Here is a 25,977-nt window from a genome sequence, read left to right as displayed (position 1 = left end):
GAGAATTGTTCCAGTGGTGCAATGCATCAGTTATCACTTATTAACCCGTTCATCATTATGTTCTTTGTTCTCCTGTCCCGATATAGGACTCAGGAAATACCATGAGGTTCCCCTCACTGAATTTCCATCTGATCATTGTATCAGGAAAGGATGCTTTCCCCTTGCAGAATGGGGGGATGGAGGTGGGAATCTAACCACCCCAAATGTGCAGGTCTATGGGAGGCCAGGACTGTCCACACATCCAATTCCAGCCTTCTTCCGCTCCCTCTGAGCATGGTTCCAATGGAGCCATGCTGACAGGGCTTCCAATGCAGATAGCTGCCTCCAGAACCCTCTTAGTACAGAATGGAGGAGCACAAAAGTTAATACAGCCTCAGCTGGTATTAACTTCAAAGTGGATGGCCTAGTGGTTTCAGGACATTGAGGGTGGGGGGAATGAGGAGAAGGATAATCCATATGGCACCATCATATCTCCACCAGCTCTTTCCCTCCTTCCCCCATCCCTTCCTAGTCTGGATCCGCTTAATGTATGGAAGCAAAGGGGATTATGTTGGTGCAGAGGTAGATGACTCTATTTCTTTGCCCCACAACTGGGAATTTACTAGGTTTTCATCCCCTCTATCTGCTGAGAAGGAATTTGGCCCTAAGCTTCAAAAACCATTTGTGTGACTCCCTGGAAAATCAAGTTCTCAAACCCAAGCAATGCATCCCTGTGCAGGCTTAGTAGTCTTTGCTTCCATAAAAACAAGATGATAGATCCAGAAGACTCTAGTAAGCTTCACACTCTTTTCTGGGTAATAGTCTCAAAAAGAAAAATCACACAAAACAAAGACTGTTTTTTCAAACAACATCCAAGTAAAACAGTACCACTGTGGGAAGGGAGGCTACCTCAGATGTGAAATAATGGTCAGGACCAGACTCAACAATCTCAGTATTTGTCTATCCCTCAGGCACTGCTTTTACAGAACCAGCCCTCAAAGCCAGGCTATCTGTAACTACTGTATTTCTCTACAGTATATTTTACATCCTTTAGTATTTCCAGCTACACAGTGGAAATAAATCTGCATGCTAAGAAATCCTTGCAAGGGATTCTGGGGACTTGTTGTCTAACATTACTCACACTGTCCTTTAAGCAAGATGGGCAGAGACCACTGCAGAGGATCATCATGCCATTAATATAAAGCCCTAAGGGCACAATTCGTTTTCTTAATCAATATCAAAGCTACTTTTCTTAGTGCTTGTTTGAGACTACAGAACTACTATCTTTTACCAATTCCTTTTTGGGGGGGAGAAAGACAGTCCAAAGCCTTTTTTTAAAAAAGGAGGAGGAGGAGAAGAAGAAGTGGAAGTAGTAAGGAATGAATCTTAATGTCGCTTTTAAAGATAAAAATATTAGGCCTCATATCTATGCTGTAGATCACAGATAGTAATTTTTACAAAAGGATAATTATTTTCTTAATAATGGAGATAAGCGTGTTCCATCTTATTTTCAATTCAAGTGTACTTTATTTAAAAAAAAAAAGAAAAGAAAAAAGAAGAGGAAGCATGTAAGTCAAATTGTTTGGAAATACAGAAGTTGTATATTTCCTTGCCTCGCGCCTGTCCAGACGAGGGTCAACAGCACATAATGAAAATCCTGCTCATTTGTAATCCTCACAAGACCAAAAGAACAGTCTGAGAGGCGATAGATGTTGAAAATTGCACAGTATCGTGCAATTGAAAGGTAGTATTTAAGGAGATGTAACGCAGATGGGAATTTGGAAGAGGGTGAATAGGGGAAATAAAAGAAAAAATACCTTTGATTAAGGGACTGTAAGAGGTATTTGTTTTTTGAAAAGAGCTGAGAAGGTAAGTTTCAAAGAACAAGAAAACAGTTGGGCCGGGTACAAAGGTAGTAACCACTATCAATCAACCCTGGTAAATAGCGCCATCTGAAGGCTATTTGTGGGCCTATGTGAAAAGAAAAGGAGTGCTTGTGGCACCTTAGAGACTAACCAATTTATTTGAGCATAAGCTTTAGTGATCCGATGAAGTGAGCTGTAGCTCATGAAAGCTTATGCTCAAATAAGTTGGTTAGTCTCTAAGGTGCCACAAATACTCCTTTTCTTTTTGCGAATACAGACTAACACGGCTGCTACTCTGAAACCTGTGAAATGAATGTGATGGTCTCTGTCCAATTTCTTCTAGTCATACCTCTCAAGTACAGTTCATTTCAGGGAATGTTACTCATTTTAGTCCCAAAGTTACCACCATGCCACACAAATTTGGCTTCTCACTTCTCTTGTTCAAAGTTATTGATGTCAGAAATAAAGAATCCTAAAACTCAGGTTACATAGATTGGTATCTACACCAATCTACATGACATTTTAAGTTTCCTGCATGAAGAATATTTTTTGGAGTTGGTAAATTCAGAGATATATTTCTAGTTTTCTTTTTCAGAACTGAGACCAATGACTATAGATACTGAACTCCTGATTAGCAAAGTGGCCTCTCCATCTAAAATTTGAGGCAGTGATAAATGAGGAACATTGCCCTGTTACTGCTAATGCTTTGCTTGTTCTGTAGATAAAGAGAGAATTTAAGAGTTCTAGGACTGCAAGTCTTCACCTTTTACATTATTTTTATAAACCAATTGGTCCAAAGTCATCCCTGGTGTAAGTCATCCCTGAATTCAGGATTTGAATTCACTTCTATAGAGGTGAAGGGCTATTGCAGTAACCCAAGGCTGGTGGGCTCTCCCCTAGAGCCTACCCAGCCTTAAAAAACGCCCCCTTAAAACGTTAATTTAGTGGTGGTGGAAGATATCAGTTTATTTGACATCTAAGCAGGGCATGGAGCCACAGGAAAAGCAATGGCCTCCTCTTTGCGAGAGGGGAGGGGCCACAAAGACATAGAGGTCAGCTAATATGGGAGATAACCAAACAAGGGACAGGCACAGGTGTAAAGTCAGAGGTACAATAACAGCAGGACATCATGAAAGGTGTTAGATTGACAGTCCTGGAAACTGAAATCCTCTATACAGCACTGGCCATGGCAGTGCGAGCTTCTCCCATGCTGGGCACGGTGGGGGGTGGCTCTGGGCCCCCCAGAAGGGGCAGGGCCTCAGGCAGAAGGGGTGGGGCTGGAGCCAGACTCCCCCAGTCAGCCCTTCAGTGCTGCCTGGCCTGCGCCACACGGGGCTCCAGCGGCGACTTAAAGGGCCCAGGGCTCTGGCCGCTGCCAGGAGCCCCAGACCCTTTTAAATCGCCAGGACCTGGGGCAGCTTCCCCTTTCCCCTCCTACCCCCCAATCAGCAGCCCTCCTGGTATGGTGCTTAAAGCGCTGTCACAGCAGCGTGTACCAGCCAATACCAGCCCATACTGATGGCCACTTTCTTACCGGTATGCCGTACCAACCCGTACCAGCTTACTTTCTCCTCTGGCTTTGGCTTTAGAGGAACCTCCTGCAGGGCTGAGAGTGTAGTGAAGATCCATGGCCCATCAACTCTTTGGCTGCTATTCTGAGTTTGTCAAACAAGGATGGTCAATTATAATACCAAGGGTGGTAGGTTTAGTGACATGGACACTTATGTGCTGGCAATTGGACCAGCAAACTCATGCTAACCTCCCTCTTGAAGCTTTTCCTGTTGAGCTGTGTGAAACATTTTGCAGTGGCACCATTTTTTCAAAGACTTTTTTGGGTATTCAAGTTAAGAGGGAAGTTTATATTTAGAAGAGAGAGCTTTCTGACAGAGAGAGAGAGAGAGAAAGAGAGAGTGTTCATGGTAAGCACATCAGAGCAGTAAATCTTTCTTCTGAGAGGTAAAAGTACTCTGCCTTGTAACATTGGTGCGATGCGGCTACTGGTTTCGTTGTGTGCTTGGTGGGTGGTTTGTTTTATTACATTAAATGTGCCTCTCAGGCAGGTACTGTTGGTTTGATGGAATAAAAATAATTAGTCAGATCTTTTTTGCAAAACTGGGTATGTTATTACTGCGGAATTCAAGCTGTATCTGTGTTTATTATGCATTTGAATTATACAAGTGTTATAAAAAGACAAAAATGTATTTTTCCCATACCATACTCTATATTTTAATAGAAAACATAGTCTGTGCTACCAAGCACAAGTATAATGTTCCCTGGTTAAAGCATCTGTACTCTACTGCATCTCCCTATTTATTGCTTAGTAAATTAATATTGGTTGTGTAAGTACTCTGAACTACTGTATAGTCAGAAATGGTGCAACATTGCCACCCTGAGTTTTCAAATGAGATTTTTTTTTTGAGATGCCAATGTTATTTTCCTGTTTTCCATCTTATGTAGTTTAAAAAAACTCAGTGCTTCCAAAGGATGTATTTTTTCCATTACAACTTAGATGTTTATTTTGAACTTCGAAGCAGGAAATCAGGGCACAGAACTATCAAAATAGTGTCCTAGGACTGCGAAATGATGCCAATCAAAGGAGCCCAATATTAATTTTGTAATCAAGTTTTCCACACTCAAACTCACATTTTTGCTGTCATTCATTTAATCTTTCTTCCTCCACAGACAATAGCTTCCCAGTTAGTAGCCATTGTGCAACCCTCTCTTAATCAACCTTCCCTGAAAGCCTGTCCATCATTCTTTAACCTCTTATGGAAGTTCAACAACACTAGAATAACACTTCATATTATCTTTCTGGTTTCCTCTATTCTCAGGACACAATTTGAGTTATTAATTAATGATCCCTGAGCTGGGTGGGAAACTCATAAACCAAAATATACTACATCCGTAATTCCCAAAACAAACAAACAAATAAAAGGACACTGCCTATAATATAGTTGCTGAAACTCTAACCCAAATTCATCTCTAGTGTAACTCTATTGAGATTACATTTGAGTTACCGCAGGAATGAATTTGGCCCTGTGTGACTGTGTTAGGGACTATAGGTAAGGCCTTTGCAGTCACGGTTCTTCAGCTCTAGAGTTCATTCCTGCCAAAGATTCACCTTGAGAGCATGCTGTAAGAAACCTTTCTCTCTGCAGGATTTTTCCCTAGCTATGAATATTAGCTTCCCTTTCAACTCTCATCTGGTTTGCTCATCTCTAAGAAAGCAGAAATGGTTGATAATAGTGGGCTACAGTCAGAGTATTGTTCCCTAACTGTGAAGTATTTTATTTTTCCAGCTAGATTATACAAAAGGTGCCTGCTCTGGGATATTAGACTGGCTGAGATATTGAGTTCTCCTAACTTTGACTTCTGTGGACAATTTCATAAAACCGAGAAATGTTCTTGTGCGGAATCTGCCTCTCCAAACATTTAATCCCACTAGTTGGTTCTCAGAATATTTAATCCCACAATACAGCAGGAAAGCCCCCACAGCTGCACTTTGAGATTGTGCAGATGATTATAGCACCAATTCATAAGAACCAGAAAGTGAAACTGACCAGTCTAGTTTTACTGCCCTAACTGAACAAAGTGTGAAAACAAACAAACAGTGGAGATAAGTAAAGGAGATTCTTTACATTCTTTTTGTTTTAATAATCTGCTATGATATTAATAATACAAGGACATATTTTTGTAAATACTGCATTTTACTCTTGGCATTGTCTCTACATGTAAGTCACGTTTTGAGCACAAGGAATTGACAGTATGTAAATCTTTCAAATTATTAACACGGTGGGTTGGGGACCATACTTTCTGTTGTGTTTGGAAAGTACCTACAATATTGTGTATGCCACCAGAAACTAATAAAATAATAATAGTATTAAGCCTATTATAAAAATAATAATTGTGCAATTATTTGGGGGATTTTTTTCTTATGTAGTGATAGGACAAATTTAGAAACCAATTTTACTTCTCACTTGAACCATGTTCAGCCACTGACCAGGCAAAATAAGAATTTAAATCCAAACCTGAACGTTTCCAAAACTCCCGTGTGTTTGAATCTGAGGTTCTGGTTCAGCACGTGCAAGCCAGCTGTGAAGTTCAAATCCAAACTTCTCTAAAATTCAGAGGTTCTCTGAACCAGGGAGATTTGTTTCAATCTTATTTCAACTATGTAGGCAATTTGTTTACTACTTCTACCTTTCTGAATATAACACAGTAATCATTTTTGTTTTAACATACATGGTAATCAACAGCTAGATGTGCAAACTCAGCAAAAAGTGAGACTGACTGAGTGAGCAATATTTATTTTCTACAGGAGACAAATATCGGTGAAGGCTAATTTAATCATTCCATGATACAATTTAGCACCACGATAGCATGTATCAAATTAATTAACAGACTTCCCTTCCTGACAAAGGTATAATCAAGGCAATTTGCTTCCAAGCATAATCAAGAAACTATGTAAGGTGAGCTTAGCCACCATATAAGGCATTTTTTCATGCAGAAAGTTAATTAAATTTCTAACATATTTTTTCCTGTGGCATTCAAATGAAGCTTTATAAAAGTTGTGGTGCTTTTACGTGTAATCAGTCCTCTTGAGCTCCCACTCAGAGTAACTTAGAGGTTACTTCAAATTAGACCGTCAGTCTACTTTTTTCTTCCCATCTTGTGACAGATTGCATCAGCCATCATAAAAAAATGTGACTCAGAGGCCACTGAAATCTCGAGTGCACTCAACACTTAATATTTAAAACAGAGAAACCTTAACATGAGGTAGCAATCAGCACCCCCCTTTTACTGAATTCTTCAGCAAACGTCTTTCAGAGTGCTAATAAGATGGTGATGGTTTGAAAGACCCACAGTTTTTTGTTTCCTCTGTGCTTGTGGGTTATGTAAATTCCATGTAGGAACAAAAGGTTAGGAAAGGTGATCTGCAAAGCAAAATTGAAAACTGAGCTAAAAGTAGGTGCATATGCTGAATGAGCTGGCTAAAGTATTTGGGATATGCCCATTACCATAGCAATGGTGGGCACTTTCTAACCATGCTTTTCTTTTTAGGGGGTGGAGATAGAGGTGTATAGTTAGCACGGAAATCAGATTCACCTTTTAAAAAGTCTTTTCCCTCGGTGAAATTCTCTTGGTACATCACTTAAGATATTCCAGAATGTTTCATTATATGAGATCATAAATACCATGGATTGAAATTAGACTTCTTTGATTTCATGTGCTGGTTCTGGGGCACCTTCAGTGAAGCAGGAAGGGCAGGAGGATTTCATAAGGGATTAGGGAAATAATTTTTAAAAGGTTAATTGAATTTATTTCTGTACTGATCTCCCATTATCATTACCATCACCACAGCCTGGTTGGCATCAACCATTCAGCAGAAAATGGGCTGAACCAGTTTTAATTAGATTTTCATTTTCTTAATTTACAGTCCACCTTTAACTTGGTGAAAAAGGAACGCACGGGAGGGAAAGGACGTCCAACTAAGAGACATGTTTATTGTTTCCCTTGGAAATTATTTCTTGCTGAATCCATTTCTGGAAAAGGTAGTGATGCCATCTCCTGACACTGTGAGCCTGTGGTGATAGGTGTCCAATATATACCTATGATAGCTTCACTGACAAGTGGATGCTGAAATAAACAACAAAAGAAGCTAATTTCTAAATCTAAAGCTGATTCACACCAGTAATTTATGAATTCTGGAGCAAGTCTAGTTTGAGGTGTCCCAAAGTCAGGCTAATCATTAATTAAATTCAAGACAAAGCTGAATCACAAAGGTCAGTTGAGTTCGGATCCAGTACTCCTATTCAGATCCATGCTATGTGCCTGAGCCATGAAGTTCATGTCTGGATCCAGTTCCAGATGTGAGCTTTCCAAAAATTCTGAGTGGGTCTGATCTAACATTTTAATTCAGGCCCACCTGTAAATTAAGCACTACAGTAGTTGTAAAAATGAAGCCTTCCCTCGTGTCTTAGGTGGTTATTGTAACATACCAGGTCTGTTCAAATTACTGATCATTCAAATAGATTATTCAAATAGCTCAACAGTGTGATGTCTTTTTTGGTGTAGTGGGGGCAATGTTTTATGTCACAGAATGTCCAATCTATGTACAAATCAGCAGCTAGCAAACAATTCCTTTGGGTTTGTGAGCAGAAAAAAAAATGAAAATCTCCAAACTGAGCCCACCACTTGAATTGAAATCTCCTGGTGATGAAAATCTAAACAAATAAAATCTCATATTTAAAACCATTCAGACTCTCATAGTATTGTAAATTAGAGATGGAAAAGCGGTGTCAGGTTATTCAGTCCATTTTCTGGCTAGAGTAAAGCATTAATCTCTATAGTATATTCCAGTGTTTTATCCAGGCTAGCTTTAATAACACCAGCAAGTCAGCTTCTATTACTTCCCTTGGGAGACTTCCAGCATCAACACAGATCTCTGTTTAATTCAGGAAATGTTTTTGATGTTCATTATAAATTTAACTTTGCTTAATTTCATCCATTACTTCTGTTCAAACCACCTGAAATTATTCAGTTTATGTGGCCATTTGATCTGATCCTTGTTGGACTATGCCAAACATCTACTAATGAAAAAGTAATGGCCTGGTAGATATCTACCTTGTTGCTGTGGCTTAGGAGAAGGGAGCATATGGGATGGGTTGCAAAGCACAATACTGACTGAGTTGCAAATGTGACTTGTAGAAGTTTGATGTCCAGTTTTTGATCCTTTAAAATATCAGTATCAGAGTCCTGGGTGTCAATACAGCTGCATGAGTAATGAAAAAACAGATGACTGAATATATCAGCAAGCAATTCAATTTGCAGCTATTTATGGGGGTCCTTCATTATGGGCCCCATTCTACAAGGCGCTCTCATTAAAGACAATGGAAGTTGAGGGTATTCGACATCTTGTAGGATTAGGCCTTGTTTGTGAATATTCATATCATTGTAAGTATTCACAGTGGTGTTAGTGACAGCAAAATTTCCACAAATTTACACCCGAGATGCATTATTCACTATTTGCATCTCATTTCCATTATTATCCGCTTGTTATCCACTATCCCTCATTCATATTCTCCTGATTAAAGCATTTCAGTCATCCAATGACTCAGAGAGTGAAAAATATGCCATGTGACAAATCACATGCCACAAACAGCAAACAGGAAAAGTAAATCTTTCTGCCTCCAGTCCTTAAACAAGCCCAAGGCAGGAAATTATTCGTCCAGTCTATCTGATGAAAGCTTATGAGTGAGACATCTGCAGAATTCAGGAACTGTTTGCAAGTGTTACATAAACAAAACAAGAAGTCTTTAAATTGGTAAAATTTTTGATTCAGTGAATACTATTCAGCCAGTGCTAGCTGCCAGTGTTTTGACAGCCTGGATTTTGAACTAGACTAGTTAACAGAACTTTCGGTGAGATGGGAAACTAAGTCTAAGCATCTGACTTAAACAAAGGACAATCCTGCATTAAATTTTCATTCAATAAGCAGTCTGACCATAATTTGTACTTTCCTGAATCTTTGTTTTTGAAAGCTTTGTGAATATTAAGCTTATGCATAAAAGTACTAACGCAGCATCGATGGTGCCTGGGACAGACACTAGCCTTCCATCTTCTTTTACTGTAAAAATGTATCCAGCAGGAAAGTAGCTCATCCGACAAATGTATTGTCTTATCATGTTTAGGTAAGCTGGTTGTAAATCTGACACCAACCAAAAAAATGCATCTCAGCTTCCATCTTTTAAAGAAAAGGAGTACTTGTGGCACCTTAGAGACTAACCAATTTATTTGAGCATAAGCTTTCGTGAGCTACAGCTCACTTCATCGGATGCATACTGTGGAAACTGCAGAAGACATTATATACACAGAGACCATGAAACAATACCTCCTCCCACCGCACTCTCCTGCTGGTAATAGCTTATCTAAAGTGATCACTCTCCTTACAATGTGTATGATAATGAAGTTGGGCCATTTCCAGCACAAATCCAGGTTTTCTCACACCCCTCCTCCCCCACACACAAAGTCACTCTCCTGCTGGTAATATCTCATCCAAACTGACCACTCTCCTTACAATGTGTATGATAATCAAGGTGGGCCATTTCCAGCATAAATCCAAGTTTAACCAGAACGTCTGAGGGGAGGGAGGGGTAGGAAAAAACAAGGGGAAATAGGCTACCTTGCATAATGACTTAGCCACTCCCAGTCTCTATTTAAGCCTAAATTAATAGTATCCAATTTGCAAATGAATTCCAATTCAGCAGTTTCTCGCTGGAGTCTGGATTTGAAGTTTTTTTGTTGTAAGATAGCGACCTTCATGTCTGTAATTGCGTGACCAGAGAGATTGAAGTGTTCTCCGACTGGTTTATGAATGTTATAATTCTTGACATCTGATTTGTGTCCATTTATTCTTTTACGTAGAGACTGTCCAGTTTGACCAATGTACATGGCAGAGGGGCATTGCTGACACATGATGGCGTATATCACATTGGTGGATGTGCAGGTGAACGAGCCTCTGATAGTGTGGCTGATGTGATTAGGCCCTGTGATGGTGTTCCCTGAATAGATATGTGGGCACAATTGGCAACGGGCTTTGTTGCAAGGATAGGTTCCTGGGTTAGTGGTTCTGTTGTATGGTATGTGGTTGTTGGTGAGTATTTGCTTCAGGTTGGGGGGCTGTCTGTAGGCAAGGACTAGCCTGTCTCCCAAGATTTGTGATGGGGGGGTGAGAAAACCTGGATTTGTGCTGGAAATGGCCCATCTTGATTATCATGCACATTGTAGGGAGAGTGGTCACTTTGGATGAGCTATTACCAGCAGGAGAGTGAGTTTGTGTGTGTATGGGGGCGGGGGGGGTGAGAAAACCTGGATTTGTGCTGGAAATGGCCCACCTTGATTTTCATACACATTGTAAGGAGAGTGGTCACTTTGGATAAGCTATTACCAGCAGGAGAGTGAGTTTGTGTGTGTGGTTTTTGGAGGGGGGGCGGGGGTGAGAAAACCTGGATTTGTGCTGGAAATGGCCCACCTTGATTTTCATACACATTGTAAGGAGAGTGGTCACTTTGGATAAGCTATTACCAGCAGGAGAGTGCGGTGGGAGGAGGTATTGTTTCATGGTCTCTGTGTATATAATGTCTTCTGCAGTTTCCACAGTATGCATCCGATGAAGTGAGCTGTAGCTCATGAAAGCTTATGCTCAAATAAATTGGTTAGTCTCTAAGGTGCCACAAGTACTCCTTTTCTTTTTATAGTTCAAAGAGAATGTTGTGCTGATGGGATCTTACCCTGTTGTAACCATTGCATGCAATCAAGAAAAAGCCTTGGACTTTAGCATGGTTATGAAACACAATTAAGTCCTGCCTACAGATTTTAACCTTATTGTAATGGGGTCAAAGGACAGATGTGTTGTAATCATCTTCATGACAAAATCATAAACTTCCCATAGGTTTTTCACCATTATATAAAATTATCTTTTCTATAAGTTGAATCATCCTATAAAAATTCTATAGCATGGATATGATTCGCTAGTTAATTTTCCATGTAATTTCTATGTTTTCACAACCATATCTATAGAACACTATTACATTTCTATAGAACCCAATTGTTTTCATTATTATTAAATTCCATGGGACTTTTTTACACAGGCAGGTCCCCTTACACCATTATTTTTGTAGTACAGATGGGCCCTTAGAAACAGCACTAAGAAACATTTGGATACAGGTCCAAGTTTGAACTTCCCCAAAGTTTGGGGTGTTCAGACCTAGGAGTGTGATTTGGCCCTTAATATAGTGAGTAGGGTTAGCCCCTGCAGCTCAGCTTGAAACCAGACCCGGGTTTGGTTTACATCCATCCTACTTGCTATTTTGAAACATGATTATGTGAATAGTTGTTCTGAAGAAGATATCCAATAGCCTGTGTAAGATCACAATTGATTGCTCTGGGGAATTTTCATTGCCATTGTCTTTTTCAGAGATTCTGTAAATAAGACAACCATTATGCATTCTCATAATTTATTACAATTGAGTTCCATTTAGCTGCGAGTCCATGTGATTGCAGATAAATTAGCTTGACTATAAGAATGACAGTACATCTTAACCCTTGCTTTTCTTCTTGCAAACATTTCATAAACAAGTGGTAAAGCTAAAATATCTCCACTTTGCTTCCTTAGTATCTGACAGTATCATAAACATGTGATATGGCTGTACAATACTCTTGCCAACAAGATGTCACCTCAAGATGTCTCCTCAAACGGCTTTACCAAACTCATAATCATTTGAAGAGTTTAGAACTTAATTAAAGCCCTTTAAGAGAAAACGACCTTTTTGTTTTCAGAAAGGACAGGCAGACATTTAACACCTGGCAGAATTTCAGATGTCAGGGATTGGCCAAAGCAACCAACCAATCCGTGAAAAGGATACATTCCCTTCAAGAGAACCCCCATGGTACATGTGGCACCTCACGCCCACCTGTGCTAACTGCCAGTTCACCACAAGAAAGTTCATAGCGGTGGGAATGCCCTTACTTATCACAAGTGCTCATCTCTGTGGTGCAGGGAACTCATCTCGTGAGGCTGTCAAGAATCATTATCAAGGGTTTCCTCATCTTTCATGTGTCACTTGAACTATTGTGAGCTGAATTTTTGCGGTTTGTGAAGCCAACATTTTCAAGTCCTCTCGTCAGCACTCAGCCTCAGTAAATGAACTATGTGCTGATGAGGTCTGCTGGGATCAGAGCAAATGAATCTTTGCCCCAGCCTTTTCAGTTGCCACTCTGCATCCAATACGACAGCTTCAGGGCTGCAGTAGCACCCACAGCTGCTCCACCACAATTCTTTACGCAGGGAGTTTTGACCAGCAGATGTGCATACCTGCACGCAACTGAACCAGCGTTTAGGATCCTTCATGGTGCAGTCTGAAGAGGCTGCAGGCCCCTGGTGAAGTGAAATTGAACAGGTACCATGCTCTGCTTGGCCTTTCCTGCCCTCAGTTGGACTGCAGAATCTGGGCCAAAGTAAAAATCAGGCTATCACTGAGTACTACTAAAATTGAGTGGTAAAAACCATAGTGGGCATTTTTCATCCTACAAGCCAAGTGGATATTTTGACAGTGGTTAGTCAAACTGTGCAATACATGGGGTTGTTGGATTTGTGCCATACATGGAATTTGGTTCCATGTTGATTTCTATACCACAAAGGTTTGGCTCTGAGCCCAAATCTGAACCTCTTCAACAACCTGTCACTATTTCTGAGTAATGTAGGGACTTCTAAAAAAAATTCCAAAGTGTACATAAGGCCCAATGTTGCCCTAGGTTTTCCCAATCCTCATATAGATAGGTTAGATTAAAAGACTTTAAAAGAAATGGGAATTATTTGTGTGTGTGTGTTAGCACCACTTGCAAGCAAGTTATCCTCTTAAAAAAGTATTAATCTATATTATAATTAACACTAACTTGACTTGGGAAAATAACTGCTCTAAACATGATTTGAAAATGCATTAGATTTCTTTGTTCTGAAGTGTCTGCAGTTAGAGAAGGAGTGCAAGAGGACTTCGTGTTGAAACTAACAAATGAACGATTTAAGCTCCGTTTTCTACATTTTCCCCCTATAGTTTCTGCATTCTGATGAATCCTCCAAGATCTGTGAGATTTGCATTTCAAAATCCTGGTCATTTTGGGAGGGGGGCATACCCCACCCTCAAGGAACAATCCAGAGAAAAAATCCTCAAGGGGGAACCTTGAACTGTTTCTTGTGTGGATTTTTGCCATGTACAGGAGAACTGATTTTGGAGGAGAGGAAAATTAATTTAGTACAATTGGCTGCAAATAAAAATGTGTGTGTGTGTGTGTGTGTGTGTGTGTGTGTGTGCGCACGCGTTAGGTCATTCTCTCCCCTTCTCCCCCCAGGCCAAATTCTAAATACTGGGTGGGGAGGAAGGAATCTATCAGTCAGGCCCCAAAGTCTTATAATGCCGACAATTAAACAATACCAGATATATATCTATATATGTATCAATATCAACTGAAGAAAGACTTGATGAATAATTACAGGATAGGAAATATGGTTTCCCAGCAGCAGATAAGCAATGAAATGGTACATTAACAACTGAGTCACATCTAAGCAGGTCAATAAAATGAACTGACCAGCAAGTCTAACTTACTGTGCCTGTTCTCCATTATGATATTTCTCTCTATAAGCAAAGGGAAAAAGGAGAATTCACGAGAGGCCTAAGTGAAGTATCCCACCTCTCTGCACAAGATGAATGTTGCACCAGAGTTTAACAATTGTTCAGCATTAACCAAAGAGGTGTATTTCTTTATCCCAAACTGAACCATGTAATGATCAGTCTGAATGACAGTGTATAGAACATACCTACCTAAGCAGTAGGTAAGAGAAGTGTATCTATCTGAAAGAAAGGGAAGGGAGTCGTTAACTTCATCCCTAGTATAGAAGACACAACTGTTAATGGGGTCAATAGTAGATGTGCTTACATTTACCAGGGCTAGATTTGGCTACTGAGTCATTATGTCAAGCTTCAGAGGGGTAGCCATGTTTGCTGCTTTTACAGATCCAGACTAAGAGTCCTGTGGCACCTTATAGACTAACAGATGTATTGGAGCGTGAGCTTTCGTGGGTGAATACCCACTTTGTCAGATGAATGTAGTGGAAATTTCCAGAAAATGTATACCTGCCTCTGGAAATTTCCACTACATGCATCCGACGAAGTGGGTATTCACCCACGAAAGCTCATGCTCTAATACGTCTGTTAGTCTATAAGGTGCCACAGGACTCTTTGCCGCTGAGTCATTATGCAACTTTGACCAAGTTTTGTCACTGACCTCAATGGAAATAGAATTGACCCTTAACTTCACTGTGCCTGAGTTTACCCTTCTGGAAAATAGGGCAACGAATGCAATGAAACCCAGCCTAAACAAATCACCCCATGGACCTGCAAAACTGTTTCCTAATAGTGTTGGTTCTTCAGCTGGGGGTTGAACAAAGTCTGGAGACTATGGGGATGTTTTACAGTGGTCTCTTAAACAGAGAGTTGCCTACTGAGGTCATTCAGCTTCACTGAACTTACATCACAGGGATGCAGTGAGCCATAGTTAATGTTTTTCAAGGGAGGCCTGGATGTCTTAATACACTGGATCTCAACCTTTTCTATAACAATGCCCTTCCAGGTCCCCCTTCTCATCCAGCTGAAATCTAGCCATGGCTCCCCCCGCTCCCATTTTATACACAGGGCTCTGTACCTGGTGAAACAAAATGAATTAAGGAGTGTTTTCAGTCCGTTTTTACCACAACTTTAGCATAGCTTTAAAGATAGTTTTTTAAAATGTTCTCATGTTCTCCCACCACGTTGGGTCAATCCCTTTTACCTTCTCTACCTAGCCTATCTTAGGGTTTTATACAACTGCATATATGCATAGTATCCGAGCACTCTCTTCTTCCTTTCCCCTGTTTATTAACCCTACCTCAAATGATGTCGTCTAATCAATCAAAACAAAAAATATCCTGCTGTCAGTGGTGCCTGTTTATAATTTGCCATATAATTGAAACAAATCATTTCCTTTGGAACGAGGATGCCATTTTTTGACTCATGGAAACTGTTGGCTTTGGAGCAGCCATCCAGCCTTATGGATTTCATTCAAAGTGTTTAAACAGCATGTTGTTCAAACCCAAAGCTATCTACCCAGGCATTCTTACCACACCCATCGCTGTAATCTTATATCGCAAAGGTAATGGTATTATGCCAAAGATGAATTGTTGGTCCACAAACTAAAGTTAATGGAGTTATGCCAGGATGTACCTGACCCATTATGGACCAGGTGTTGGTACTTTTGCTCATGCAAATGGCCCCAATGGCTGAAGGAAAGCAAGAAGGATTGAGTCCTACATATCTCATGACTCTCCATGTAAGAGCAAGCATTTTCCCCAGGGCCTTTGGCCACATGTTCTCCTTCCCTCACATGCTATGCAGCATGTTGTATGCACTTTCACTCTCCACCCCACAGGCTGCTGCATTTCAGTGATGCTGAATGTATATCATATGATGAAAAACCTTGGGACCATTTCCTATATAAATGTATGAAATTTCCATATTTACAGACTAAATTTTATTCGTCAAGTTAGGTAATGGGTGAAATCACTGCTTTTCTGCTTCTCCTGCCCTGAAGACTTTTTTGTGACCAAAAAAAAGAGACATTACTGTGATTTTTCAGGAATTATACACACTTAATTCAAACTCAGGTTAGGAAAAAACACTGAAAAAATAGGAATATTACTAGTCTGAAGAACTGAAATCACACAGAAGGTCTCAAAATTCTTCCTGGGTTGGATCATTGGTCTACAGTTCTGTATCTTTACACTTTATAATGCTAGAAAAAGAGACTAAAGGCTGAATGCTCAGTTGCCACAAGCTCGTGTTTACACTCCTGAGGGAGCCAGGCAAAAACGGCTCTGAGACAGCACTGGGCTGGTTGGGAGCTGAAGCCAGCACAAAATGTAGTTGGAGCAGCCATAGAGCTGCTCTAATTTACACCAGCTTATACTGACCCGCTAAGGAGTCATTATTCTAGCACTATGAGCATTATATGCTACTCAAGGATTTTTCTTCACCACAGGAATTCCTAGCTGCCTTTTAAGGCACCATTGCTGTTGCTTTGTGCTGCCAGAGAACAACAAAGCAAGTGGAACTGGGGCTGAGAACCAGGGCTTAAGTCTTTCAAAACCCACTGATCTATGTAGGAATTGTATGCATATAGGAACAAATCCAGATCAGAGCATCCAGTATGAGTACCTAGGAAAGTGGTTCTAGGGATATGTAAAGGGGGCAGAGACAGAGGAATCTACCCTCCAGGCTGTGAAGCTGCTATGCTTAGACTGTAGGCTCTTTGGAGCAAGGACCATCTGTTTGTTCTGTGTTTGAACAGCACCTAGTACAATGGGGTCCTGATCTATGATTAGGGCTCCTAAGCACTACAGTAATACAAATAATGAATAATAATACTACGTAGAGGCTGCTTCAGCCCCATGCTGCACAGGGTATATGAACATCCCACAGGTTCTATGACAGGCTCACACTGGCTCTATTGCAAAAGAGCCCTCTATGATGGCAGAAGAAGGAGCTGGATTTTCCCCTTAAAATATTTTTCCAGCTGAATAACAGAATGCCCAGCAAGGTACGTCAGCTTCAGTCTTCACATCCTGGTGACTTGAGGCCAAGCCTTACTTTTTTCTGTACAGACAAGTTTATAATGGCCTTCATCTCAGCCTCAGAGAACTTGGGGGTCAATGCCACACTGTCATAGTCAAATTCTTCATCAAGGGAGAACAGCTGAACTTCATCCCCACATAGCTGCAACAGGGAAAAATATAGAAATATAAATAAAACAGCAGCAAGTAACGATAAAGAAGCTCAAAACATAAACACCTGGTTAATATTTAATTAAACTATTTTTAGACTCCAGCACTCTCAGCTGATTAAGCTGTTTTTAAGTAAAAGAATAAATTCAATTATTCAATTTGACCTAATTTAAGCCATTTAATGTGCCCCATTTGTACCATACTGTATTGGAACGAATATCATTAACTAATTTTTGCTGAAGGCAAGGAATCAAAAAACCTCCCTTGCATACAACTATTACATTTCCACCACTTGTACCAGCAGGGTTGTGAGGATATGGAAAAAATATGTAGAGCTATATGTTAAGTTGCAAGGATAGGTCCCACAACTTTAAGATTTTGGCTAGTTTTATGTGCTGTTTACTCAACTGATACTACATTTTGTAGCAATGGGAATGCCTATAAAGAGCAAAGAAGCATAATCAATTTTCAGTTATTAAAACACTGCAAGGCCTGTTTCCTTTAACCAAAGAAGTTGCTTGCAGAGGTGTGCAGTGGGTTATTTTGGTTGATGGGAAGTACAGTATTGCAGAATTAGTCAATATTGGCTCAGCTGACATATGTTGCACTGAATATTTTAAATTATAAATGTGTTTTGAAAAGACTTTAGTTGGCACAATTTATAAATAGGATAAGTAAATAAATCATAATATTTTAAAGGCTGCATATTAATAAGGACAAGCAGAGGGACCATAGCATAAAATGTTTTCAATAAGACATTAGATAAATTAATCCTAGAAATTACAGATGGGAACATCTTGTTAGCACATCTTTTACATCCTCCCTGTTCTCCAACAGTACAGGACTGGTCCCTGTGCTTTGCCCAATTTAGCATAATATTTCTATGGGTAGGTCTACATTGCACTCTAAACCTGGGTGTGCTGGACCTAGGTTTATGGGCTTGTTGTTTCCAACCCCATGCTTGAGTGTCCACACTGCTTTGTAAACCTGGGTTTACAGTTGCTGGACCTGGGTCTCACAGTTATGCTAATATGTCCATACTGTGCTACACAGACCTTCTGACTCGAGTCTGTGGTTCAAGCTGCATCCACACTGCTAAATGACAGGGCTTGGACCCAAGTCACGGTGGGACTCAGGCTCTGATCCACCCAACTAGCAGGGCCCTAGGACTCAGGACCTGAGTGCTTGCTGACCCAAATCAGACTGATTTATGTGTGGACAGAAGTGGGGCTTGGGCTCCAACCTGAGTCAGAGCCCAGCTTCAGTACACAGTGTAGACACACCCTATGGGGCTTCAATAATCATAGACAATTCATTATTAGGAAGATGTTTTTTCTTGGCAGCAAGAAATCTATGCTACAAAGTGCTGAAAACTCCAGCCCCACGCCAGCAAAGCGTTTAAGCACATGAATAGCCTCATTGACTTCAGTGGGATTAACCACATGCTTGACATTAAGCATGTTTAAAGTTAAGCACATGCTTAGGTGCTGTGCTGGATAAGATCATTTTGCAAGATTGAGCCCCAAATGCTTTGCATGTGATGGGACACTTCAGAATTCACAAAAATCAGCATGTTACACCCACTTGAGTGCAAAACAGAGAAAAGATGTGTGCATTAATCTCCTGAGCACCTTCGAAAATCTCCGCCTAGGCTTGTTTTGCTCTGTTTTCCACTTGAGTTTGTGTAACATGCAGCTTTGTGCCAGATTCTCAACATCTTACTATTTACACACTGGGGTTGAGATTTTTTCATCAATTAGTAAAACCTTGGATTGTTCAAGGGAGGGGAGGCCAGACGGTGTAACGAGGGGCAATGCGACAAAATTAATGGGAAAATGTGAGTAAAATATCAGGAACAATTTCCTGAGCATGAGCTGTTATACTGTCCACTATTCTCCAATGAGGACTGCCCCATCTCTTGAGTCAGTTTAAATAAGACCAGACAACGCACTGGAGAACAATTTTGTACTGGCAGGAGGGTGGACCAGATGACCCCACTGTCATAGATCTTTCCTATTTCTAATTCCTGTGATACTATTATTAACTTTTGTCACTGGCACTTTCATGACAGAAACTCTGGTCTCAACAATGACCTTGGCAGAAGTAGTAAAATGTAACTTGAAGCAGGCACACATAGGTTTTCTATTATAATCCACCTATTTCTCCTCAAACAAGTTCATTAAATTGTAGTCTATGGAAGGAAATGTCTAGCCTTTACTTTAGATCTCTTACGGTACAGAATCCTGGTGCAGAAGTGTTCTCCCCACCTCTCCCCCCCCCATATTCCCTTGAAGTTTTCAGGACCACCTAAATTGATGACCTTTTGAATCTGTTTTCTGCCTTCTGGGATGAAAATTGATTTTGATTATTGTGGCATTTAAAGATCTTACATCAATGTCTTTGCAGGATGAGCAGCTTTTCAAGCTGCAGAAGTGAAAGCAGGCATGGAAGCTGGTGTGAGAAAACTGTGCTAAGAATTCCATGTCATAGCATGTATTCCAATCTCAGCTTTTTTTTTGTTTCTTGCCTACAGGTGAAAGCTATAAAATCCTCAAGGTCTTATTAGGAATTGCCATCTACTGGAAATTCCTGTTCAGAATACTCCTGCTTCCTATTAATTCTAGTTGGCAACAAAGTTTTGAAATACAGTAACAGGTCTACTGGACTCCTAGATGCAATGCAAACTTGTAATTTACCTGAAATCCAGAGTCCAGCAGAATTCAATCAAGACCTATTGAAGGGTTCTAATGGAGCTAACCGGAATTTCAAATCAGGACTGTACAATGGAACAGGCTTGTGCATCAAGGGAAAGTGACATTTAGATCATAGAACAATGACAAAGTAGTGCGTCAAAATGTAATTGAGTCATAGTTCAACAATATTTAGGAGTCTCTAAAGTTTATTTTGAGACTCACAAACATCCATCAGTGATGTAGGATTGAGAGCATAGGATCACTCCATTACTTTTGGGTTAATCCTGGAAAAGAGAGACTTCCTCAAAAGAAGAGGAAATCACTCCAGCCCATATTTAAAATTCACACTTGTGTTCATTAGCTACTCAACTTAGGAGTCACATTATCCCATGGGATTTCTGCTGAGATTATGCAAGAGGTCATATTGCCACAATTAATCTCACATAATACATCATAGACATTAGAGTTAGATATAGAAAAGATCTGTAAGATCACCAGAGTCACCTCCTGCAAGAGTAGGTTTTGATCATACAGTAGATATTACACTGACCATACTCTACACTTGATTTTAGTCACAAGGCTAAGAAGCAATCATGATGATTTTAATGAGGTTTTTTTGATCGTGCAGAGCTAACAATGCAGCAATGTGTGTCCCCTCATTATCTTGAAGCATGACTGTTTTTTTCTTTTGTTTTGTTTTGGTGGAGGGGATGGCTTACAATCAAAAATATTTACCCTCCAGTTTGCAAAATCTGCAGGAAAAAAAACAAAGGAAATGCACAACATTAAATATGTGGGAGTAGAATCTTCCAGGTCTCAATGAGTCTGACTAGCATTAAACTTAGATGTAAGTCTCTTTGGAAGAATTAGAATGCTTTCCCTTCTCTTTTTGGATGCACTTTCAGAAGTTCAATTTCTATATTTCTGTTCTATGCAAATGGCTTAAATTTCATCAACCTTCTGGTGCTGAACAGACTTAGAGTTAGGAAATAAGAGTCTGATACTGCACGTGAGTCATCCCACTGACTTCAGTAAGGAATACTCACATGAGTAAGGGTCTGCAGGATCCGATTTCAGATCTGCAGCAGGTCAGTAACTGTGGCTCCGCTGCAAGAATTAGTGTTGCCGCCAAAAAGCTTGTTCTCTGCAGAAGCTAAAACTACTGACTCTAGATATGAACAGACTGCACGAATGGTAGTTATATGTCTTTATTTGTTTAATTTCCATTCATCAGTTGTACCTGTCTACTTCCTGAAACTCTTTCTATTGATTTAAGTGTGCTTTGGGTCAAACCTTAGGTGCAGAATGGTATACCCATGTTTTTTTATAAATAACATTCAAATAAAGTTCAGCTGAGTCAATATCCACAAACAAGCTCTCTTGACCCACCAAAACTAAAGTTCTAGTCCCTCAACCCACTCAGTACCCATTCCATGAATTCTCCCAGGAGAAGCCTGTTAAAATACCATGCCGTGGAGGAGGCCCTTGAGATCTAACAGTGATCCATCTTAATTTTCTAAGTGTTCAGTTAAGAGAAAAATCCAAAACCAAACCCCATAAAGTATTATTTAATCTCAAAGTGTTTTCCATTTGCTGTAGCTGCCATAGCGGCTGATACCATGATTACAAGTAATTAAATTAAGAAAACTTCAGATTGCAGTGAACCTTTGTAGCAATTCTACAAAATCAAATCTGTCACCTCTGCACCAACGCTATTAGAGTATTGAGAAAACATATTCAGCCACTATGACCTTGTCATGATTTGCATTTAACTAAACCATTTCATGAACATGCAGATGTGTAATGGAAAAGTGTTTGTAAAAAAGAAAAATGTACATGTAATTCCAAATGAAATTGGATGTAAGAGTAGAACACACCAGACTTCACTCTGTTATCTCCTCATTGCAAGTTTCAAAAAGTCTAATTCAGCTGTATGTCTATTTGTGTGCTTCATCTCTCAGGCAAGCATTGAAAGCAGTGGGTTTGGTTTGGTTTTTATCTTCTCCCAAGTATTAGTTCATTTCAGCCTTGTATGAAGGAAATCAGTCCAAAGGCCTTTAGATTACAAACTGAAATTCTGATTTATTTCAAAAGGAAGAAATTCTGCTACGGAACACTGAATCCCTCACAGTTGAACAAAAACAACAGTGAATCAAGTTATTATCTTGTTATTTTTGCCTAAGGAGCCGAGAGAAATATGCGTATGTCTAATTTAACATTTAATTGAAATCTTTTCTGGAAGCTCTCTGGGAATAGAATTTGTGCTCTGTTAGAGAACTGCCAGTTTTCTTAAGATTGCCCATGTGATTTACTCGAACAGACACACCTCTGAAGGAAGAATCGTTTTCGTTCACAGCTACCACAAATCCAAATTAAAGAGGAAGGAATGTAATGTTCAGATTAATAACTGGAGCATTTTGCTGGAGGCCACTTTGCGAAGTAATGTTGTAAATAAAACACCCTAAATTGAGAGTTTCAAAAGTCTATTAATAGTTGGCAATTCAGTTTCTTTTTATTTAATTTCTGTGCAGATACATTGAACTAAAAGCCTTGATTCTGTTCTTTCTAACCTCTATTTTTGCATAACTCAGGGCAATCTACAGTTCTCTTGTTTAAATTATGTAAAGGGTTGTCCCCACAGACAAACACTGCTGAATGTATTGTATGTTCAAGGGAAAACTGATCAGCTCAATACCCATGTGGAAAAGGTAGAAAAAACATGTGTAGGCAGAGTACACACTCAGATTATGATGAGCTAAGACACTTTGAGAAAGGAAAGATTGTCTGGCGGTTAAGGCACTGAGGTGAGCAACACAAAACTTAGTTTCAATTCACACTTTTGCCACAGATTTCCTGTGTGACACTGGACAAGTTACTTAACCGATAGGTACGTCTACACTGCAAAAAAACCAAACCCATGGCAGCGATCTCAGAGCCCATCTTAACAGATCTGGGCTTATGTGGCTCACACTATGGGGCTAAACATAGCAGTGTAGATATTCCCACTCAGTCTGGAGCCTGGGCTCTGAAACCCAGAGAGAGGGGTGGATTTCAGAAGCCAAGCTCCAGCTCAAGCGGGAACGTTTGCACTGCTATTTTTAGCACTGTAGCATGAGCCACGCAAGCTTGAGTCAGTTGACCCGGGCTGAGACTTGGTGCCGCAGGGGTTTTTTGCAGCATAGACATACGGCATTTTCTTCTCTCACCCTTTGTCTGTCTTGTCTTCAGACTGGAGGTTCTTTGAGGCAAGCCCTTGCTCTTACTATGGGTATGTACAGCACTTAACACAATGGGACCTGATCTTGGTAAGAGACTATAAGTAAAATTGTGACCCTATAGAAATCAATGGGAGTTTTGCCACTGACTTCACTGGGGCCAGGATTTTATCTTGCAGGTACTACCGTAATACAAATAATAATAATAATAATGACAGTGAGTGGCACTATGTAAATACTTTAACTGGACAGAGATAGGTGATGAGGGAAGGAAGCATAAATGTATCATTGGATGGAAAGTTTATGCTCATCTAGAGAGCACGTAGGGGGAAGAGAGCAAGGAAGGAGGGGATTGGGCAAGCAGAAATGAATACACAGGGTGGAGAAAAAGGATGGCGGGTTGAAAGAAAGGCATGAGTAGGAGTTGAGAAAGGGATGACTGTCTGGGCTAGGGATACAAGTATTTTCGGGTAATGGACTCAAATCCTTCAGTGACACTGTCACAAGCTTCAGTTTATGACAGCGTTCATACAGCACATGGTACTTTTACTCTAAGGGGATGCGCACATGCCTAAAACCATTGAAGAAAGCGGAAGTCACGTTGCTAGCCAAAATGAACAAGATACTGGGTCACTCATCCTTGTTCTCATTGCATTTAAGAGAGGGATAATTTTCAGGAAGATGAGAGTCTCTTTAACAACTAGGCACATTTGCATGTAATTTCCCCTCAGTTAAACACATTAACTGTGGCCATTTGATGAAAACTACACATTTTCCCAAGTCCCTCACACGGAATGTCAGGGACATGGACTCATGTCAGCATCCTGTAGCATGCTAGTGGTTTGGGGGTGGGGAATGGAAAAGCCGAATCCTAGTAACACAGCATAGATAGCCATATTTTATTGCCCTCCTCCAACAGCCAGTTTGATGGGCCGGGACATGTTTGGGTTGAAAGAAGGGATGGAAATGATTGTACTCTTTCGAGCCTCTGGAAATAATTTTCTCCCACATCCCATGGCAGGTTCCCTGCCCTGAAGAGCTTAGGACTTGTTTATCAAGGTACTGAGCACTTGCAGCACCCATTGACTTCAAGTGGAATTGTGGGAGCTCAGCAACTATGAAAATTAGGCTGTAACTATATTGTCTAAGTGGATGGACATAAACACATGTATAATTTAAGGTAGGAACTAGCTTCATTTTGTGTCTGGTAAAGCATTGAGCATGTTGGCACACCTTCACATCCTTCCATTGTCCCCTATAACACTCAGTTTATTTTATGTACAGTAGAACCTCAGAGTTAGAACACCTTGGGAATGGAGGTGTTCTAACTCTGAACAAAACGTTATGGTTCTTTCAAAGTTTACAACTGAACATTGTCTTAAAACAGCTTTGAAACTTTACTATGCAGAATAAAAATGCTGCTTTCCCTTTTTTTTTAATAGTTTACTTTTAACACAATACTGTACTGTATCAGTTTGGGGGGGGGAGTTGTCTCTGCTGCTGCCTGATTGTGTACTTCCGGTTCCGAATGAGGTGTGTGGTTGACTGGTCAGTTTGTAACTCTGGTGTTCATAACTCTGAGGTTCTACTGTATGACCAAACTGTTCCTCTAATAGAAATAAATGCTGCAGCGAATGGGATTTTCCATCTACCTCTCATAAGTTGTACCTTCTATTGTCATGTGCATTCATTTATTAACACTTGAGATTTTTGCAACCCCCTTCTTCTTTATATCCCCATACATTAATATCCTGGGCTATGCATTTCAATATGTCATAGTATTTTTGTGTAAAAATGTATATTTCTAAAGGTATAAAGATGGAGGTTAACTACCATGTTATCGGTCATTCAGAGACTTTTATTTTAATCACCGAACCATATGGGTTAGAACTGGAAAAGACCTATTAGAGCATCTAGTCCATCTCCCTTCCAATGCAGAATTGGTCTTAACAGTATATTTTCTAGGGTTGATTTCAAAGAATAAAATACATTTGAGCTCAGCAGGCAAAACTGCATATGCAATGCAGTAGCATCAATCCTTCATTGGTCACACATCTTTACCATCTTGATTTAAGCCTCACAGGACATCAATAACCAAATGACACTAGCAAAGCTGCCTCATTTTAGCCAGAAGCAACCTTACATTTCAACGTCTATTATAATGATTAACCAAAAAAACCCAAAACAAAACAAAAAACCAACAACACCACCACCACACCACCTCTGCAACAGAAAAATTCCTTATTCTAAAGTTAATGTTCACACTGGCTGATTTGTCAGGAGGTTTAAAGACTTGAAATAAGCCTGCACGCATTCTAGACCTACATTTCTGATGTGAGTGGGGCTGAAATTCTGAGAGGAAGGGGCAATTTAAATTAAAACATATTGATTGTTGGTGATTGCTGACATGTCATGGTGCGGTCCTTTTCACTTCACCTGGTAGCCTGTGCTAATACTGAATTGCATCTCAATGACAATAATTTCCAAAAGATAAACTCCAACTCTGTGGTCAAGATATGTTCTAGGGAGGGATTCTTTTTTGTTTTGTTTTGTTGTTTTTAATGTGGCATTAAAGGAACTGTTTGCTAGCTGCAATTTGGGACATGGATTTCTGCACTCACCCCAGCAAGAGTTTAAGTGTAGTGTAATACTGCCAAAGCATCAGGAAATTAACTGGTCCCTCATTCTATGTAACCTAATGTTTTGTTAAAAGGTCAGGAGCTGCAAAGGTTTGTTTGAATAGCCTGTGAGCTTTACCAATTATAAAAAATGTACTGGCTAAAATTACAGGTAAGCAAAAAAGTGATATATTTCACCGGCTCATTTATTATACAGCAGCAGTGTGCATCACTAAT

At 40.1% G+C, this 25,977-nt stretch overlaps 1 protein-coding gene across 11 annotated transcripts in view; it reads right to left on the bottom strand.

Annotated features, from left to right (window-relative positions):
* Positions 1-15,950: 15,950 nt before the first annotated feature.
* The window catches only part of IFTAP (intraflagellar transport associated protein), a 58,747-nt gene continuing 48,720 nt past the window's right edge, over positions 15,951-25,977 (bottom strand). For all 11 annotated transcript variants that reach the window (XM_073348020.1, XM_073348010.1, XM_073348011.1 and 8 more), the window contains one exon: positions 15,951-17,206. In XM_073348020.1, the coding sequence (XP_073204121.1) occupies positions 17,042-17,206 (165 nt within the window). In that variant the 3' untranslated portion in view covers positions 15,951-17,041. The remainder of the gene's footprint in view (positions 17,207-25,977) is intronic.

Source organism: Lepidochelys kempii, chromosome 6 (assembly GCF_965140265.1).
Source record: "Lepidochelys kempii isolate rLepKem1 chromosome 6, rLepKem1.hap2, whole genome shotgun sequence".
NCBI classification, from domain to species: Eukaryota; Metazoa; Chordata; order Testudines; family Cheloniidae; genus Lepidochelys; species Lepidochelys kempii.
The sequence above is the reverse complement of the archived record's forward strand: the minus strand, read 5'-3'. Positions and strand labels throughout refer to the sequence as shown.